This window comes from Coloeus monedula (genome assembly GCF_965178545.1).
Source record: "Coloeus monedula genome assembly, chromosome: 1".
In the NCBI taxonomy this organism is placed as follows: domain Eukaryota; kingdom Metazoa; phylum Chordata; class Aves; order Passeriformes; family Corvidae; genus Coloeus; species Coloeus monedula.
In genome coordinates, this window is record NC_138781.1 from 32,064,930 (window position 1) to 32,084,262 (window position 19,333).

A 19,333-nucleotide genomic window follows, 5' to 3' on the forward strand; every position below is an offset into this window, starting at 1 on the left:
GAACCACATGGGAGACCCAGTGGGGCCCAAAGCAGAAGCACAGTTCAGGAATTGACTTCAGCAATGCCAGACATTTTTTTAAAGGCTATCCCACTGGATCAAAGGGAAACTAAATATTATTATGAATGTCCAGCTTATAAAAGCAAAAGCAGGATGACAAAAACTTATGTTTGGACTTTCTGAAAATCAAGAAGTCAAGTAAATGGGTTCTAGCAGGAATAGCTTTACTCCTGGCAGTTTCATACTAAGCTTTCAATAAAATGTGCTGCTTTCTCAGTCTGCCTCACAGTAGAAGCAAAAGGAGATAAATGTTTTTCACAGTCAGCTGGAGCAGGAGATTTGCCTCACAAAAACACAATCCTTAATGTAACACTTGTGTGCTCTATGTTGTTATTTCCTCATCTGTCAACGTTGTGTTCATGTGTTTCTCCACATAATGATTATTGATCCTCCAAGCACCACTATACCTGCTATGGGAAAGTAAATGGTCTCAGCAGACGTCCCTCCAGGGCAGTGGCTGGGCATACCCTACAGGGAAACATCAGCATCAAGGTGTAGTTTGAATCACAAAATACTCCTCTTTAGATCAGTCTTTATTCTCTCTACATAAAATGAAATGTTTATCTTACAAGAATTTTAACATACTTTAACATGCAATACAAATATGTTGCATTTAAACAAAGTTGTTTGAACGTCTGGTTGTACAAATGAAAAAATATCTAAGTATGAACTGTAACTAAAAAAAAGTAATCCTGAACTCTGATTTAGACCAGTTACAACTGCTGGGTAGATGCTTCAGGCAGCAGGTGCACTACACAAAAACTGCTGGTGAGAGGCTTTGTTGGCTTTTCTTACTGGGATGATTTTTTAATTTTTTTTTTTTTAACACTCTTCTACTTTCATGTTTCAGTGAATAATTGCACTTTGGAATAAAATTTTTAAAAATCATTCTCCCACTGATCGATTGCATCAGCTTTGGCTGGAATATAATGGCATTCGATGAAAGTACCCTTTCCTTCCTTGCAAGAACAAGTTCTATAAACTACAGGTGGTTGAACAGGTCCAGAAAGCAAAGCTGGAAAAATGGATCTTTATGGTCGAGTTGGTAGACAAAGGTGTTTTGTTTCTTTGAAGACGGGGATGCCTTGAAGGTAGTTGTTAAACACCCGTTCTGCAAACTTGCACAATTATATAAATAAAAATATTGCTCAAATTGACCAAGCTCTCCATCATGTGGTTGTGTAGCTCTGTTAAAAATTAACCACTCAAGGTTCAAGAGTGCAGTTTCATTTAACATATAGGTCTGTGCACGTAGATTTCTCTACCAAAACATTTTCCTGAGAGATCCTTTGCATAAGACCATATCAATCAAAAAGTTCCCAATACAGAAATTAATATGCTATACACTACAATTCTATTTTATATAAAACATAGTAATAAACTTTTGAAGTCAAAATTGTTAACATATTAACCAGTTGCAGGCACAGCTTGAGTTCAGTGTTGTCAATTGTCCTCCGCCAGTTGTTTTTGTAAACTAGAAGATGTGAGAAAACAGTATTAGTGCTTTTTAGGAAACTCAGCTCCCCCATAAATTTCCATTGCTGAAGATGATAACTTCCAAAACAGCACTTCTGTACACTTCAACCAACCAAGAGGGATTTCAAAATAGGCAAAAGTCTTTCCATTTTTGAAGTGTAAACAACTGTTGTCTGTGTACAATACACCTCACTTTACATATACCTCACTTTAAAGAAGCTGATTTCAGCCTAGGAGAAAATCTGAAATCCAAGAAACTTCTTTTGTATAGATGCAGGATTTGTCCCAGGGCACAAGAAGTCAAATGTTATTTAAAGGGTTGTAACAGTTTAAAAAGGAATGAGCACAGGGCAGAACTCTCACCTTTCCAGGTACTCCTTGACATTGTTGTAGCCGTAGAACTTGGCCAGGTGGATGAGCATGCCGGTGGCACAGCGCCCATCCCGCCGGCGGCAATAGCTGCAGTTGCACACCCCGCGACAAGGAGGACAGATCCAGGCCTGCAGGGGCGTGAGTGTGGGAGGGGGGTAAAAGCAAGTTATGAAAAATGCAATATTTGCCTTCCTGTTGCTCCGAGAAATATGAGTACAGCTTCCCTACCATGCGATTGTTCAGAGGTTTTAAAAGCCTCTGTCAGCCAGCCAGCCAACCTTATTAACACTTCCCAAATTCTGCAGGATTAGAGGAATTATTAAGTGCTTGAATACTTCTTACTCTTGAAGCCTCAGGTTCTCTGATGTGCTCAGTACTGATTTTCAAATAGACTGAAGTCTTCTATAATGCCTAAGGATAATTCACTCTATGCCAGGCTGACTGTAGTCAACTCCCTAGAAAGAGAGGGGTACCCACTGTGACAAGTTCCTTTGGCTCTACCTGCCTGCTGGTACAGCACAATTCCTGGGACTGAATTAACCAGCTGGTACATGAAGTCAGGCATCTCCAAGCTGCTCAGCAACTGCACATAAAAGCACAGGTGCTAACAGAGCAGCCACTGCCACACTGGGCCACCACATCAGTGTCATTAGTTAGTACTACACATCTGTTCTTGGCAAAAAAGTTTGAACACCATTTTACCATGAGCATATTCTTACCATCACAGATCACTAACAAAACTGTATTCATTACACTTTCATTCCAGGCTCAAGAATGATACTTACTGGATCAAGCAGAGCAGACTTCACATCTTCACCATATCGATTTCGAAGACATGGTCCACAGAACTGCCCCCTTACTCCTCCACAGCCCTGGTTGCGACAAATTGTCTTTGTGTCAGTTGTCTTTTGTCGACACTGGTGGCAAGTACTACCCTAAAGGTGGAAAGGAAGAGAAAAACACATGTATGAAGGACACCTTAAATGCTCATTGATGAACTTCCCTAATAATAAGCACAAACTTCAAACCAAAGTCAAATTAACAGTGAACAGCAAGTTCTGTCATTATGATAAATCATATAGCAATGCTAGGAGTTTTACAGACAGTGCCCAATTTCAGTTGCATTGGAAGTCTCAAATTACATTAGCCTCATGTCACAGCTCTGGTCCTTTCTTCTCTCTAGGAAAAACCTTAAACTATTGAGAAAATGATCTTGTAACTCATCTTTGCCAATACCATGAAGCATGAAATACATGGTAAGCTGATCTTTATGATAATCAGTAATAGCCATATCCAGTGAAAGCAAGGAAGGAGTTCCATTAAGAACTCTGGCAACTGCACAACATGTATAAAAATGTCATTTCTGGGGGTACAAAGAACAGCAGGGATCACTATTATTTAATGGTACAACACAACATTTTTATTAGTGAAAGAGATAAAAAGGATGCCAACTCTTAACCAGGGGCAAGTAATAGCTATAGCAAGCTTAACGTAATAGCTCTGTGGCACAAAACCACTTCTTCTCAGAGGCAAAAAGCCAGTGGGGAATATGAACCACCACAGCCAAGCCCACAGAAGTCTGGCAAAGCTTTCAAAGCTGTACCGTGTGCCATAATAACGATGAGCTGTACTCCCCAGAGCCTCAGGAAAGGACACCTTTTAGCAAACACCAGTGAAACAGTGAGAGACTTTTCATTTCAAGCACACAGACACACTGAAGAATATGGCAACCACTTACTAGAACTTTATCATAGATTTTGTCTCTAACAGTGATTGCAATGTTGTCCAAGTCCTCCTCAGTTATATCTTCTACTGGACGATGAGATGAATACTTTGATGATCTCCGTCTTTTGCGTACTCCACAATCCCCCTGCTAAACAAACTCATCTCAGTATGTATTGTTTGTCTGATGTCATGAAGTCTCTGTCACCACACCTGGTGACAAATTCCTTCATTTACAATGTGTATGCAGTCCAGAGCTGGCAGACTACAGGCTCAGGCAACCACTGGAAGAACAGGGTTTCCAAATCACTGCCTGTTTCTCTCCCTCTCCTCCATAATCTTTTCTCTACTACACTTTTTATTCATTTTATTTAATTCCTTTCCATCATTACTACTTCTATTTGCGCAAATCCCTGACATGTTTTACTGCTAACTGTTCTTTGCATTCCCTGCACTCCTCCACTGTAACTCTTAATACTCCATTTCTTCCCTCTCAAGATAAGGAACTGTGATCATCTGCCTTCCCATGCTTTCCTCCTTCAATCTCCTTGTATGTTCTCTAGTTTCTTTCTCCAATAACAATCTCTAATGTGCTGCAAAAAAAACCTCTACTGAAGTTTTAGGTTAGTCCTGCCATACTCAGCCCTTTCTTATTATCCTGTTATTTGGAAGAGAGTACTCCACTCACGATTAAGTGATCTTTTTTTCCTTCTAAATACCATTCTCTTTGACTCCTATTCATGAATAAATCTCATCTGATTCTTAGCCTTCCCCATACCTGTCTCTGAAAACCTCATTTGTCCTTCACTCTAGATCAGTTCTGTTCCATCCAACACAGTAATTTACCAGCCTAAGTTCTCATTTAGTGCTACTCCTCTTCTAATAGCCAAGTTCCCTCTATAATGTTTCAACTACGCCCAGCACTTGTTCCTACAAGCAGTACTGGGATCCAGCCTGTAAGAATTCAAACTTAAAAGAGTTTTCCTCATAAGGGCTATACAGAAAATATAAGCAAGACAAATTACCACCATAAGCTAGAGGAGGGAAAAAAAAGATTTTTAAAAATAGGAAGAGTAAAACCTGCAACTTTTCAATGGCTAGCCTGTACATTACCAGTTTGCTGGTGCAGATTCCTTTAATTCATACTCAGTTCAGCCATGTAACTCACATCTTCCCTCTGTTACTTCCAGAGGATTTCTGCCTTTTTTTCTGAGCCTGGTAACAGAGAAGATCTGCTTTGCCACCTCCATCACCCTACTGCCTTGCCACTCCAAGGCCTTCTACATTACAGGCTCTAATAATTTCCAGATGAAGAATAAATAATGGACCACAAGTAAAATGCCTTTATATGCTTGAATAACACTGGTCACAAAAAAAAACCCACTTAACAGGTGAAAGATGAGACAGAAAGGCCTGGAGATAACTTCTCTGTAGCTAATCCCAACCAAAGATTTTCAATAACTTTGTGTAGGATGTGACATCTGGTCTAAGTGCTGGCCAACAATTTAAATGTTTCCTAGTTCCTGACTACTGGGGATATCAAAATCTGGCAAATACCACACTGAGTCTCTTCAAGAGGTTTTGTTGCCTATAGCTACGGATGTGTTCTGCAAATTTGACAGCCGACACAGTGAATTTTTCCAAGGCAAATTTTTCTGGTGGACGAGCATTTCTGGTTGGGTTCATTCGACGTGTTATCTGGCCTTCAGAAAAAGTCCTCCTTGGGGTTTTCTTCTGTTTCTAGAAAAAGAAGGAAATTACAGTATCTGTCTTTTCAGTTATGCCTGTAGTGTCAAACACTAGGAACAATCTGAAAATCTCTGTACCACACTTGTACTATCATGAATTGATCTGCCATTCTCCCACTCGTTATTTGTTAAGCCAAACCCCACCAATTACACTCCCTACAAACTGTACCTTTTTGCTACTTTTAAAACACCACACCATCACGCCAAATTCCATTCCAATCAACATCACAGAACTACAACAAAATTGAACAGGCTGCCACCTTAAGGTGGAAGCTAGTTCTCACTGTTCTTTGGTAGCTAAATGTTCAGATTTTCCCACAATCTGACTACACAATTGAGGAACATTGAGGAATATGCAACTTGAGGATCAATCTGAATTCTAGTTAATTTTCTTTCAAACTTTTTAAACTGAAAGGGCATTAAGAAGCTGCTTCATTTAGTTCAAGATTCCTAATTTGGAGATTCTTGGGAGGTGCAAGATACCCTCTTCCTACTCTCACACCTGCCAGTTACTGTGTGATTGAATTCATGCAACGGAAGTCCTGCATGGACATCTACCAAAGACACGGCCCTTCAATGTTTCCTCAAATCTTTTCCGTTTATAAGATACATGGGAAAATGCTACTCTACAGAGAAAGAAGGGTTGACACTCCTCTGCTTAAAGCTGAGAAAAGTCAGTTGAAATAACTACTGCATCATTCCAGTTTGTGTTAAATGGTTCAACTTCATGGTACTTCCCAACCAATAGCAAATCTATAAAAGTGAAGTGACTAAACCCAAAGAAAACCAGAACAAACTGCTGAAAGTTTCTGATGAAACCCGTTAATCCTAAGTCTAACAAAAATTACTGCCACCACCAACCAGTACCGGGAACTTACTGAAGGAGTCGAGGCAGGTGTTTTCACTGGGAACAGGTCCGGTATGGAATTCAGTTCTGCCAGCAGCTGGGCAAGCTGGAATCAAGTGATGTCACATTGAAAACTCACTGCAACTTGCAAAAAAAGCCACACCACCTACTATCCACTCTCCACATGCACTTCAAATTATAGCTAAGCATGTACACTAAACCTTTCTGGAAGCACCTAAATAAAGTGGGGCTCATAAAAGGGGTTCATTTACTCCTGAATGAGCAAGAATTCTGCCAACAATACTAACTTCATAGCTCCCACTAATTTTTACTGGGAATTAGAACTAGCCACATTTACATAGTATCTTGTCAAAACAGCACCAAAGGAGTGCATTACAACATAGTAATGGTTGATAACGAGAAATTCAGTTCATATGATAGGAGGGAGAAAAGAAAGACAGGGTGCCAGAAGACAGTAAGGTGTTCTCAGTGAGCTTTTATTGACAGTAGATACATCTGTGCTCTTTGCCAGAGACCTCAGTGTCCCCTTAAGCAGTGTAGACACTGGGTACACGCTCATTACAAAGTCACAGAGCAACTAAGCCCACTGGCAGTTCCGCCCATGCATGTTCTGATGCATGTACAGCATCAGAAGCACTTCAGCAGGATGATGATTTCTTGCACTGTGTATGAGTTGTCTTGGAGGAACATTTCCACAGAAGCAGTGGCTGATAGGTACAAAAAAAACACTGACCTGTTCTGGAATTCCAGAATGAGGCTAACTTCTGAAAAGCCAGTGGAAGTGGGGATGAGCCAAGCTGCTAGCTCTGAGATTGCCACAGCCATCAAGAGATTAAAAGCTGAATACAGTATTTCTCAGTAAATACTTCAGTGTAGCATTTATTAAGTGCTATTTAATGCCATTACAGTATTGCTCCTAGGATGCCAGTGAATTTCACAGTGGTTGAACCGCAAGGAAGAGTGGAAGGTGAGAAGGACCAAGGAGCAGCAAGACCAACACAACAGCAGTGGGGACACATGACAGATTAGAAACGCAGGTACAATGCTGAAGCAAGTTTTTACACAGGAGCGAGCTGTAGGCCCACACCAAGAGGTATTGTTTGAGCCCCAGGAGTGCTTGGCAGCTGCAACTCTTCCTGAAACACAGTAAAACTGAAGGAGCTACTAAAGACTGAACATCAGTTCGGATTATATAGCAGCATGATAATTAAAGAGAGCTGATGGCATGTTGGATAATAGAGGAAAAAACATTAGGAAATATCAGTCGCTCTTTTCAGCACCTACACACAGGTTCAGCAGTTATATAGTAAAACATTACTGTAAAAATCACATCCCACACAACTGAAAAATTACATTTATCATCCTCAGCAGTTTTTAGCTGGCTTTCCAATCAGTAACTGCAGCAGATTTGTCATACACAAACAAAAAGTAGAAACACTATTGTTCAAATGACACCATATAAACCACCTGAAAGGACCAGCGGGTTTTCTGACATGTTCTGAATATAAGGCTGCAAAACTTGGTCATTTGTAACTTCATTCACATCCACATTAAAAATGCTTAGTTCTATTCTGGTTTTAAATTTGACTTGAGGTTATTTTAGGGGTAAATGTCTGAGTTCTGAGGGTCCTCTAGGGTTTTCCCAGGTAGAAAAATTCACCATAAGATTTTCCCAAAGTTCCAGCACAAGCTAAAGGTAAGTATGCTAAAGGTAAGTACTTGTATGTAAATGTCAGAGAACAAAACACTGCTCTTAAGTCTTACCATGGCTTTATTTTCTTTTATATTTATGGCTCTCTTAAGCAGTGCACTGGAACTTTCCTCCTGTGTTTCCTTAATGTCTTCTTCAGACTCTGAAGCAGAGCCCTCTACTTTGTCTGACCGCTTGAGGCTTATTTCTTTTGAAAGAGGTGTGAGAGATTCACTGTCCTTTAGAGGTAAGTCAGACAAAGCCTGTTCAGGCACTTTTTTCTCAGATGACTTTCTGGTGGGAAACTGTAAAGCAACACGAAGGCCAAAGCTTCTTCTCTTGGGGGAAAACTTCTTCTCCTCTTCCTCCTCTTCCTTCTCATTACCCAATAAATTATCGCGTTCTTCATCACTCAAGTCTGACTCCACCATCTAGAGGCAGGAAAAATCCCGTGTTACATTATTGGCTCTGACACAAGGGAGGTCATTTTTAAATCACTAGTTCTAGACAGCAGTCTTTCCACCCATCATACATTCACCTAAATTAACAAATTTTCAGAAGTTCACAGTATGCAACTTCTGCCTGTGCAGAGATCAAGAAAACATCTACATACTAGTATTGCCTGAGATAGAGACGTGGCTGTCTCCAGAGGAACAATCTTGCCCAGTACAATCTACAAGCAGTGGAAGCATTTCTAATATGTGATGCTATATTAAATAAAGCATTTTTTCTCTTTTAAGACAACATGTTTTAATTCAGCATGAAGAAAGAACATCACAGTGTATCAGAAAGACTCCTACTAGAACATGAGGTTTACACAGAAGAGACAGAAAAAAAAGCAATCAACATATACATTCACATGTAGGTGTGACTGCCTTTACCAGAACTTCTTTCTTGTTCACATGCACCTCGTTTGAAGCGAAGCCCTCAAACACTTCCGTTTCAGAGTCGGTGTCCTCAGTGAAAATCCTCCGCAGCTCTTCAGTGAGGTATCTGGACTGAAACCGGAGCCCCTGCAAAAATACCACTCCATAGCTGTGAGAGACAGTCAGATAGACAGTATTCACACAGCCACAATAAACAGGTTTTGAGGGTCAAGACAGTGCCAACTAGCTAGCATACTGTGAAAGCATTTTGCAGGCAAAGCCTGTCAAAAGAAACAAACAACAAGAAGACAACATTCAGAGTTTCAACACTGAGTTATTTTAACTTAGCAAGACTCTTTTTCTTCATTTTGAGGACAGGGCTTTAACTGAGCTACTTGTTGTGGGGTAAACTTTCTTCTTCACATCTTCCTCCCCTTCTTCATTACTACCCAATAAAAATAAACTGTCAGTTTTCTTGCATGTAAATTACATGTTGCTTTATATATTTTCTTCTGGATGTAAAAAAACAGGCCTTGAACAGAAGAAAATACAAATGAGAGATGGGGTCTGCTCCTCATACTGTTACACCATCACTGAACTGACCAATATCAACACAAATCCACAGAGCTTTGACTAGCCTAAGTAACATCGCTCCACCTTTCAACTTCTCAACTCTGCTTTTTTGGTGCAGTTTATCATTCACATGTGTTCTCCTCAATTTCAGCCTATAGACCAGGAAAAGATGTCATTAAAACACTCTTCATGATATGTACACTACATCCCAATTAAACACAAGGCTTTTACCAAATAGAAATATATTTCCATACTTCCAATAAGAACTAGTAGAAAACCATCTAGTGAACTTGCTCCTGTTAATCTCTTGAAAGACTGCTCCTGGTAGGAATATAACCCATGCTCACATCACACCTGCTGCTTCAAAGTCAGCAACATGTGAGTTTGTTTCCCCAACTTTCCTCTGTTATTTCTTCCTCCCACACAAGAAACAAAAATGACCTTTAATACAACGCATTTGCAAAATATCTTTATTCTTCCTTTCTATTCCTTCCCTTCCATGACTTTAATTACACACTTCTTTATTTTAAGATAATATCTGGTGAAAAAAAGATACAATAGATGAGTGGAAAAACTTAGAGGGGAATGGGAGGGGGGAGCCACCGCATATGCTGTTTCTTTACACTTAAATATCTACAAATTATTATGGGTAATTGTAATGAGTTTTCTCTGAGGAAAATTACTTTATTCTTTTGTTGATAGCTGCAGTGCAGCTGCTTGAGAAAGGAACAAACACAATAGGGAAGTTACTTTAAAGTTAAATTGCACTTCTTGGAGGAAACTGAAGTTTTTATGTATTCTGTGTTTTCATGAAATTCCACAATTAAGGTTGAGGGGGGGAACTATGCTATTTGCTAGCTAAAGTAACTAAAAATAAGACACCCAGAACTATGCTGTTCATCTACGAAGAACAATCAACACCAGGTAAAACACACATCAGGGATACCTACTGGAGAAATTGTGGGAACTTGGCATAAGCACAGAAGTTATGGGAGCAGGACTGCAGAAAGCCCTGAGGAAAAGCAGGCACACAGAGGTCACTACCTGTTAACTCATTTGCACCTCAGCATCCAAGGGAACACCTGATGCACTAACAGCCCATTTGCCACCCCAGTGGGGCAGCTACCTTGCCTCCTTTCTCAAGAACTGCTGAATTTTTCTGATCTTCCCATCATTTTGCCCTTCACACCAAAACCTTTTCGTTTCCTGCACAACAAGGACCAATGGGTTTTTGCAGCAATAGTGGTGTTTGGCATCATGAGTGCCAGATGATGGTCATCCTGATGCAGGGCCCTGGTGTGCAAGAACGGCAGATTATGCTGCAGTTGGGTAGAACTCAGGGTATTTTTATTGTACCATTTAGTGCTAAGGGAATTAAATTCAATACCAATTGAGATTTAAAATAATACTCATCCCAAGGGAAACAAAGGAATGGTAAGGAAGGTTGCAGTGGCAGCTGTAAATCTGGAACAAGTCTCACTGGGATTCTCAGCAATGCATGTTAAACCAACAGTACCTAGCTCTTCCACAGCATTTTTAATCAGAGGATTTTAAAATGCTTTGCAGAAGAGATCATTATCATAAACTCTATTTCACAAGTTGGGAAAACAAGGGAGAGAAAAGTACAGTCAGGTGTCTGCAATCCCCAAGCAGGCAGAAGCTCCCACACAAGGCTTCCCCTCCACCACCACCTCTCTCCCCACTGACCCTTGTGATTATCCCCACAAAGACACAAATACAAGAGCAAGCTACCTCCTGGTTTTCTGAAGTTACCAGTACTGCTGTCTAGCAACAAGATTACAAACCAATTTAGAATCCAGTACATTTCATTACATTTTAGACACAATCTTTCTCCATAGCACAGACTGTGGCTCTACCCCCAAAAGGTTTCTGTGCTCTCCTGTGGTCACTTGCCTATAAAGGCTCAGAAGCAGTACATAATTGTACAAGCCTTATTCTGTCTCTTGGCTAACACTAATCATCTTTCTTGTCATCAGCACCTCATAACCAGGTGCTGACCTGATGGACTAGGAAAACAGAAGAAAAAAAAAATCAATTTTCTAACTAATGAAATAGAGGGACCTTTGCAAGAGCACAAAGGACGAAGGTATCTTATAACACATTAGCTCATGTCTATCAAGCATGTAATTATAAGTTTCTAACACACTAAAAACTAAATTTTTTGTCACCCAAGACATCACACCAGCTCTATTATTTTCTTATTAATTCAGCTGGTATCTCCAGTTACCAAATCAGAGAAGAAAAAATATCAAATCATTGTGCTTCACCATCAAGAGAGCAAAGAACCAGCAAATCGCACTATCGCAGCAGGAGCTGATGGTTTCTCTGCGTCACCACTGTTAAAACATGATTTTAGTGCAGAGACAGCATGGAGAAACTTCTGGAACAAATACCTTAAAGTCTGCATACTCTGAAATCCCTGTCTAATATCATGTATTTGCACTGTCTTATGTATCCAGGATGGTAATTCTCTTTTCCTGTTTGCTACTAACCTATTTCACTTAAACTCACCTTCCAATGAAACCCTTCTTTTTTTTTATATTATGAAGCAGTTTTCAAAAGCAACCATTAAACCCTAAAAATGATACCAAGATTGTTTACATTTATTTTTAATATGGGGGCTGCAAACTGTGGGTTATGGTGCGAGTTATAATTCACACAGTTTTGACACAGACTCAGAGTACAACTGCATCCCAAGAGCACAACTGGACTACGGCAATCTGTTCCTACCTCTTTTCCAGACTCCGGGGAATCAAAACTAGCATAGCGGTTCTCTGACAAGAAGCTCTGTTTGGAAGCATCATCTCGGAACCCTGGAAAATCTTCAGTGTCACTGGGGGCATTGAAAATGTTGGCAACATCCTTGGGTATCTGCTTCTGATTCAAAACAAGACAGAAAATATGAGTCACACACACCAACTTAACAGGAAAACTCAAATTGGCAAAAGTACAATTTATTTTTATATTCCTAAGCAAGTACAAATCTGTACCACAAAATATGTTATGTGTAAATTGTACCTTATTCAGCTAAACTCCAGGAAAATTCTGTATAGACTGTTTTAATCCCTGAATACAGACTCGGGATCTGGGATTAGGGAGGGGATGCGACACACAGGGTGTTCAACTCCACAAGGAAAGTACTTCAGTGACATAAAAATACATGTGTGCCTTGTGCTTGCACGCAGGAGCTATGGGCACCTTTACCCATGGGGAAACCCACCACCCCTCCTGCAGAGCAATGATGGCTCAGAGCTAAGGAACACAACTTCAAACACAACACAGTGCTAAAGTACAAAGAAACCTTACTGTTAGATCCCACACTACCTTCATGGATTTTAGCAGACACTTAGCTAACTCCAAAAATAAAACCAATGCAACTCATTCTCCTTGGCCAGTACTGTCACAGACCTTCTCCTGTGACACTTGGTAAGAAAGTGAAAATGTGTTAACCAAGAACACTTCCCTTTTGCTAGAAGCCTTTGATGTGGCCCACCAGGAGAGGAGGAAGCACAGCCAAGGGCTGGCAGCAGCCTTCCCGAGGTGACCAAGGTCACAGCTTCAGAGTTCAAGAAATTCAGTCCCAGCCTAGGAGACTCTTAACACACATCCAAACATTCCACTAGGCCATATACTTCACACCAAATACTTCAGATAAGCCTCTGCATGTACCAGGATAGTAAGGAAGCCTTCAGACAGTTCCCACATGGGCTGCTTTAGGATCTGGTGTATGTATGGATGAACAGATCAAGCCGTAAAAACCAAGGAAGAAGGCATTTTGCCAGGCTTCAGAACACATTCTTACACATCCCAGTATCACCTGCAAAACCATTCTGCTAGTCACACAAATGCTCAGGGAGAAAAGCTTCTGCATTCCTCACCACTATCCGGATATTCATCTCTTACATCCCCTGGACCACATATACATCTCATACACACCACTCTAACTTGAAACAAGCCTCTGCTGTCTGCTAAAGCCACACAGAGACTTCCCACTCCTCTCATTAACTCTCAGGAACATGAGATCAATGACTGCCTGGTCAGAGACCAACTCCTCATCTGAAAGTGCTGTTATCCAGCCCTGAATATTTAACAGTACACCTCAGAGATGAAGTTCAGAAGCAAGAGCAGACTGCTGTTTTCCACTGTCACGGAAAACCAAGGTTGCTCACACATGGCCCCATATAATGATTTTTTTCATTTTTTTAAGTTTAATTGTGCCAAGGGAAATGACCCAAAGGAGGCTCATTCTCCAAAAGTAATGTTGCTGAAAAAGTTCGACTTCCATTAAAAGAGCAAGCAGTACCTCCACTGAAGCATCACTCTCTGAAATAAGCTACAGTAAAGGGTGAACATGAGCCTAATTTTATTTTTGTTCTGCTTTTATAAAATTGATGTAGGCTGATACAAAACCAACTTACTGTTGCTCGAGCAAGAGTAGAATTCATCTCTGAAAAACTGACCCTTCTCAGGTCTATAATGGCATGACCCCATGCATGGCTGCTAAAGCCACGCTGTCCACATCCAAACCCCTTTGGATATTCCCTCACCCCTACCTCCTACAGTGAACATCCAGAATCCACTTCCGTTGCTGTGACAGAATTCACTCAGAACAGAACAGTGTTAAAAATGAAGCATTATGTATTTTAATGGAAAAACATACAAGGAGCTGAGGGCATCACTGCTATGAATAAATTGCTTCCAGGAGCCACTGCATTAGTTCTTGTGCTAATGTACAGCTGTTAGCCACTGCTGTGATTATTGTATGCCTGATTTCTTCTTCTTCATCTGTTGTTTCTGCATCTGCACCAGAGGAGTCATTGAGGGGCTGTAATTACTGATTATGAACAATAACAAAAAAATTCTTTCCCAGTAGAAAACTTTATTTTTTTGCATTCCCAACTTCTAAGGTACTGGTACTGATTTACGTAACTTACTGCAGAGCTTCAAGGATTTTTAGTTTGTGACTTGCTCCCCATAGCCTGACTACAAAGAATCTCAATTTGGTCACTGATGAGTCCTCATTTTACCAGAACGGCTTACATTAATAACAGACAACACCTGACACACACAAGGTGGACATACTCCAGAAGTTCAGAAAGGGAAATCTCATGAGGAATCTTCCTTAACAAGACTATTTCTACATCTGAAATCCTGTATTTCTACACCTGAAATCGTAAGCCAAGTTTATTTCCAGAAAAAGTCCACTGACATCAAAGGCAAGCTTGCAGCAAGCATCTCTATCATGATGGGTTCATTCACTGTCATTTACTGTGTAGTCCTGGAAGCCACAGACATTTCCATCTTCATCTTTCAATTAAAATACATTGTGAAACTGATCTACAATCAGCATCAGAGCCTAGGATTTCAACTCTTGTCAACAAATTAATATACACCAAGAAAAAAAAAACATTTGTCTAAACAGAAATGTCAAAATGTTAATCTACTCAAAATACCTGTAAGACACAGGCACTCCAGGAGAGGATCTTTTTGCCTCTAAACCCCTAAAAAAGTCACAAAGGCAGAGATGTGATGAACATTCCAAGCTTGCTCAGGGAAAATATTTCAACATATTCTGCAGCTGAAATGCTGCAGATGTGAGAAACACCGTCTTTTAAAAATACCTGTTAAAAAGGCTAAATACCAGAAGACTAGTAAAAGCTGAAAATAATTCACAGCTGCTGAAAAAGTAAGTCTTATTTCTGGTAAGAAATCTTATGTCTATTGAACTCATTTATTTTTGTACATAAAACACACTTAGTTGTTTAAACCCCTACAAGGTACTTTTCAAAAGCATCAGCAAACCTTCCCCGCTACAGACGGCACACAATCCAACAACTGCCAGAGTAACAAACCCTATGTTTCTGCAGATGTAGTCCAAAGCTCAAGACATCCACATCTCTCAGGATTTCCTTCCCTAAATTAGACAAAATACCACCAATACACCCAGGGGCATACTCGGATATGTTGGGCTGCATGGAGATCCCATTCCCACAGAACCAGGGGCAGGCAGCTCACACGTGCCTGTGGAGGCTGGCAGGTCTGTCACCAAGGGTTGAGGGTGACAGAGGCTGGTAGGGTTGTCAAAACTATTTCACTCACATGAGCTATTGGAAAAGTAAGGGACCCAAGGTCCCCAGCAGTCACAAGAACATTTTTCAAGCAGTATCCCCATGAATTCCACCTTGTTAGGCAAGGAAAAAAAGAAAAAGCCTTAGGGAAGCTGTTTTGCTATCCATATCAACAGGAAGAGTTTTCACGTTTCAATTGAAAAAGCAACTTTTCTGACACCAAAGCCATAAAAGATGCAAGTTGCCCTGTAGGCTGTGAGGAGAGAACACTTGCTCCTCTCTCATGCAGGGTGTGCCTGCATGCACACCCATGGATTTGGTGGGAAGCATGTTATTTCTGCACCACTGACTATCATGTTTCATTTTTTAAGAGTTATTTGCACACATCACTTTTCCTGCCAGTTGTCACACTAGCGCATTCTTCTCCAACAGTGATGTATCAGGAGAACCTACAGCATGAGAAAGCAGGGCTAGATAAAATTCTCTATTTTTTCTCCTACCATGGGAAAAAAAAAAAAAAAATCAGTTAGGCTGTGTTCCCTTAATTCAATTTAGCACAATATATGGGCATTCCTACTCAAAGCAGAGGACAGACAATTTCAGTCACATTCAAACTCAATAACTGAAGCTTAACGTCAAGCAGATACTCATGCAAACCAAACCTGAGCAAAGTCACACCTTCACCACATGCTGGAAAGCCTCTTGACTTGTCCCAGGTTCAGTCCAAAAGCAAGCCTAAGGCACACCACCCAAGGGTTACAGGCACTGCATTTGGCTCGTACCTCAAGAGAACAACTGAACAGGGAAACACTCCAAGGTTGACAATTGCGGGCAGCACTAGAATAGAGGGGCCCAGCCAGAATGTCAATAGGTGCCAAACCAATAAACTGAAACTATTCAGAAGTCAAGATCCTGGTTTTTCCACAGAACAGAACTCTAAAAAACAGAACTCTAAAAACTGAATTTTAAGCATCACACAAATATGTGAAAAAATGGAAGGCATAGAGATGCAAAGTCCCATTTTGCAGTGCATGGTCAACAAGATTGTCAACCACACAATGAGCCTGAGACTCATGGGCATCAACAAAATCTAGGAAGGCAAGGAAGATCCCAGATAACCTACAGAATTTCTCAACAGCATTAAAGCACAAGAACGTGAAATGCCCTGGACAGTGAAATGTATTCCTGGCATAAGTAGCAGGAGGTTGAAAGGCAAGTGAATGTTCTGAAAAAAGAAGGAGCAACTGATAGAATGAGCAGTCAACAACCAGTTTTACGATCTTGGCAAGAATAATTTGATTCTACTGAAGGTGAAGATGGATTATGCCTGAGCCTTTAATCTATCACAGCAACAACTCCTGGGACTTTCAGGGTGCCCTCTCAAAAAGTTCTGGCAATTTTCACACCAGTAAACCTACTGCTAAACCCAAGTAACTCCATGAAATTTTGGTAAATTTTGCTATTTTCACAACGGCAGGACATGGTTTTTATATTGCCTTATTTAGACTGATAATAAGCTAATGCCCATAAAGCTACTTTATCCTAAAATAAGGAATGCCCAAGTATAATAATCACATGGCAAATCTTTTAAAATGTCACCTTCCATAGGCAACACCTTCCTGCTCTTCAAAAATGCTGGTAATACTGTGAATATCACAGTATCATGCCAGCATATGAACACAATCCAAACACTGTCAACTGCTACTATTTCTTCCTTTGTACCATCTAATCTCTTACCAATCCAAACAGTTGTAACAGCTATTTCTGAATTAATTCTGCATAATTCAAGAGCATCCTTTTCATCTATGGTGATGCCTAACTACTGTCCAAGTCCCAGCGTTCCAAGGAAAATACTTTTATACAATACCAAGGCATGCGATGCATCCTTGCTTTATGCCTGGACTGCTCGACTCTAGGACTAGAGTTCAGGCCTTCTGGGTGCAAGCAGTTTGTCACAGCCCACACCCCTTTAACAAGCTCTGTGTACTGAAACTGCTGTGCCAGGACCTTGTAAATCAGACCCTGGGACAGGAAATGGAACTGCAGGTCTTTCAATTCAAAACAATTTTGTACTGCTGACTTCTTTGGCAATTGTTTTCAAATGGGGGCACATACAAGACAATCTGACCGTCAGCAGACAATCTGTGACTTCAGAGGCAAAGAAGCCTTCGCCACCACATCCTTCAGGCCCGGCCAGGACTGAACTCACTGCTCACCAGTGTATCACAGACAAGGCAGAGCCAGCAGAAGGCTGTGCTCAGATAAAAACCAACTCCCATGAGAAACAGAAAAGCACCAAGAACAGACCATGTCCTTCTTCCCTTTGCTGAGCCTTAAAAGAAACATGATGTGCAGCCTTTCAGCTGTGCACCAGAAAGGGAACTAGCAGATGGTAAGTCTTGTGTTACAGCACCAGAAGTGAGAAGCAAGTACCATTTGTGTCTATTGTCAAACAGGGTTCTCCCAAACTGTTTTATAGTGCCCTTATCTTCACACTGCCAGTCGAGGGCCTGAGGTCATACAGAGGTGGAAGGTTTACAAAGTCTCTGAGAGGACAGAGGTTCTAATAAATATTCCAGTCTCTATTACACTGCAGTTCCACAGAAACCCATGTAAAGCTCTAACTTTCCATTGGCAAGAGCTGAATGAGATGCTGAATTTCTCCTCACTCCTTCCCACCACCTGGAAAACTCACCATGACTTAAAGAGAGACAATTTAGATGACATATAAGGAGGATGCTAAAACACTACAACAGGTTGTCTAGAGAGCTGGTGGATGCTCCATTCCTGCAAACATTCAAGGTCAGGTTGGATGGAGCTTGAACAACCTGATTTAGTTTAAGATGGCATTGCTCATTCAGGGAGGCTGACTAGACGAGGTCCCTTCCAATCCAAAGTATTTTATGATTCTATAGCCATACCACCTCCTAAGATTTGAAGCACACAATCAGCCTGATGCATCCAAGCATGCGCCACCAGGCTTGGACCAGACCACAGCCGATGGAAGCATGCCTCTCTGACGACTCAAGTATGTGTCTGAGTTGGCATCATGACGTTCCAACAATAAAACAAAAAAAAAAAAACCAAAACCCAAAAGGCGGCCAGAATTAAAAATAAATAAATGAATTAGTTATTTCTAAAGTGGCACCCCTAGGCTCACAACTAATTAACAACGCTCCTTCCCATGAGCCTCTATTAGAGCCGCTACAAGTCCCAGCACCGCTGCAGTTGCCCCACGCCGCTGTTGAGCGTCTCAGGGCCGCCCCGAAGGCGGCTTCCACCCCGTTCCCGGCCTTTTACAACCGCGGAGCCGCCGCGCCACGTGGATGGCGCCCGGCGGGACGGCGGGCCGCCCGCTGCCCCGCACGGCGCGCTGCGGGCGGGGGCAGTGCGGACGCGCCGGGGAAGCCGCCCCGCCGCTGGCGGTCACCCGCCGGCGCTGGCGGGCAGCTCTCCCGACCCCTCACGCCGCGGGCAGCGGACAAAGGCCGCCGCTGCCCCGGGCAGGCGGAAAGCTGCGGGCCGGCTCCCTACCCCCGCCACCCGGCCCCGCGCCCCCGCTCCGCCAGCCCGCGGGCCGCCTCACCTTGCCGCGAGTCCCCGCCGCCGCCGCTGCCCCCCGCCGCCGCCGCCGGCCGCGCCGCGCCATGGCCGCCCGCGCTGCCGCGGAAGGAGGAGGAGGAAGGAACAGGGAGGAGGGGCGCGGGGCGGTGGCGGGGTGGAGCCGCCCGGCAGCGGCGGGAAAACTGGTGGGGGGACGGGGCACCCCGTGTGGCCTGCCTGGGGATGGGCCACTGCTGTCCGGATGCTGCTGCGGAGCCCCTGGGTACCCAGCATCGTCTGTTCTTTCCGGCACACTCCTCGCAGGG

At 42.1% G+C, this 19,333-nt stretch overlaps 1 protein-coding gene across 1 annotated transcript; it reads right to left on the minus strand.

Annotated features, from left to right (window-relative positions):
- Positions 1–575: 575 nt before the first annotated feature.
- Positions 576–19,120, minus strand: CDCA7L (cell division cycle associated 7 like). The gene is made up of 10 exons (XM_082295991.1): positions 19,051–19,120; positions 12,127–12,273; positions 8,818–8,949; positions 8,011–8,367; positions 6,257–6,331; positions 5,188–5,370; positions 3,647–3,781; positions 2,694–2,843; positions 1,900–2,036; positions 576–1,534 (listed from the first exon to the last, which is right to left on the minus strand). The coding sequence occupies exons 1-10, from the start codon at positions 19,111–19,113 to the stop codon at positions 1,504–1,506; spliced, it is 1,410 nt and encodes a 469-aa protein (XP_082152117.1). The 5' UTR covers positions 19,114–19,120; the 3' UTR covers positions 576–1,503.
- Positions 19,121–19,333: the final 213 nt, after the last annotated feature.

What these genes read in the sequence shown, in the direction of transcription:
- CDCA7L (XM_082295991.1), bottom strand. Translation starts at nt 19,113, where the DNA reads ATGGCGCGGCGCGGCCGGCGGCGGCGGCGGGGGGCAGCGGCGGCGGCG. An exon ending in CACCTGCCTCGACTCCTTCA is followed by an intron (nt 5,371 to 6,256) that starts GTAAGTTCCCGG and finishes TTCTTTTTCTAG; the next exon opens with AAACAGAAGAAAACCCCAAG. An exon ending in TCTTGAAGAGACTCAGTGTG is followed by an intron (nt 3,782 to 5,187) that starts GTATTTGCCAGA and finishes GAGTTTGTTTAG; the next exon opens with CAGGGGGATTGTGGAGTACG.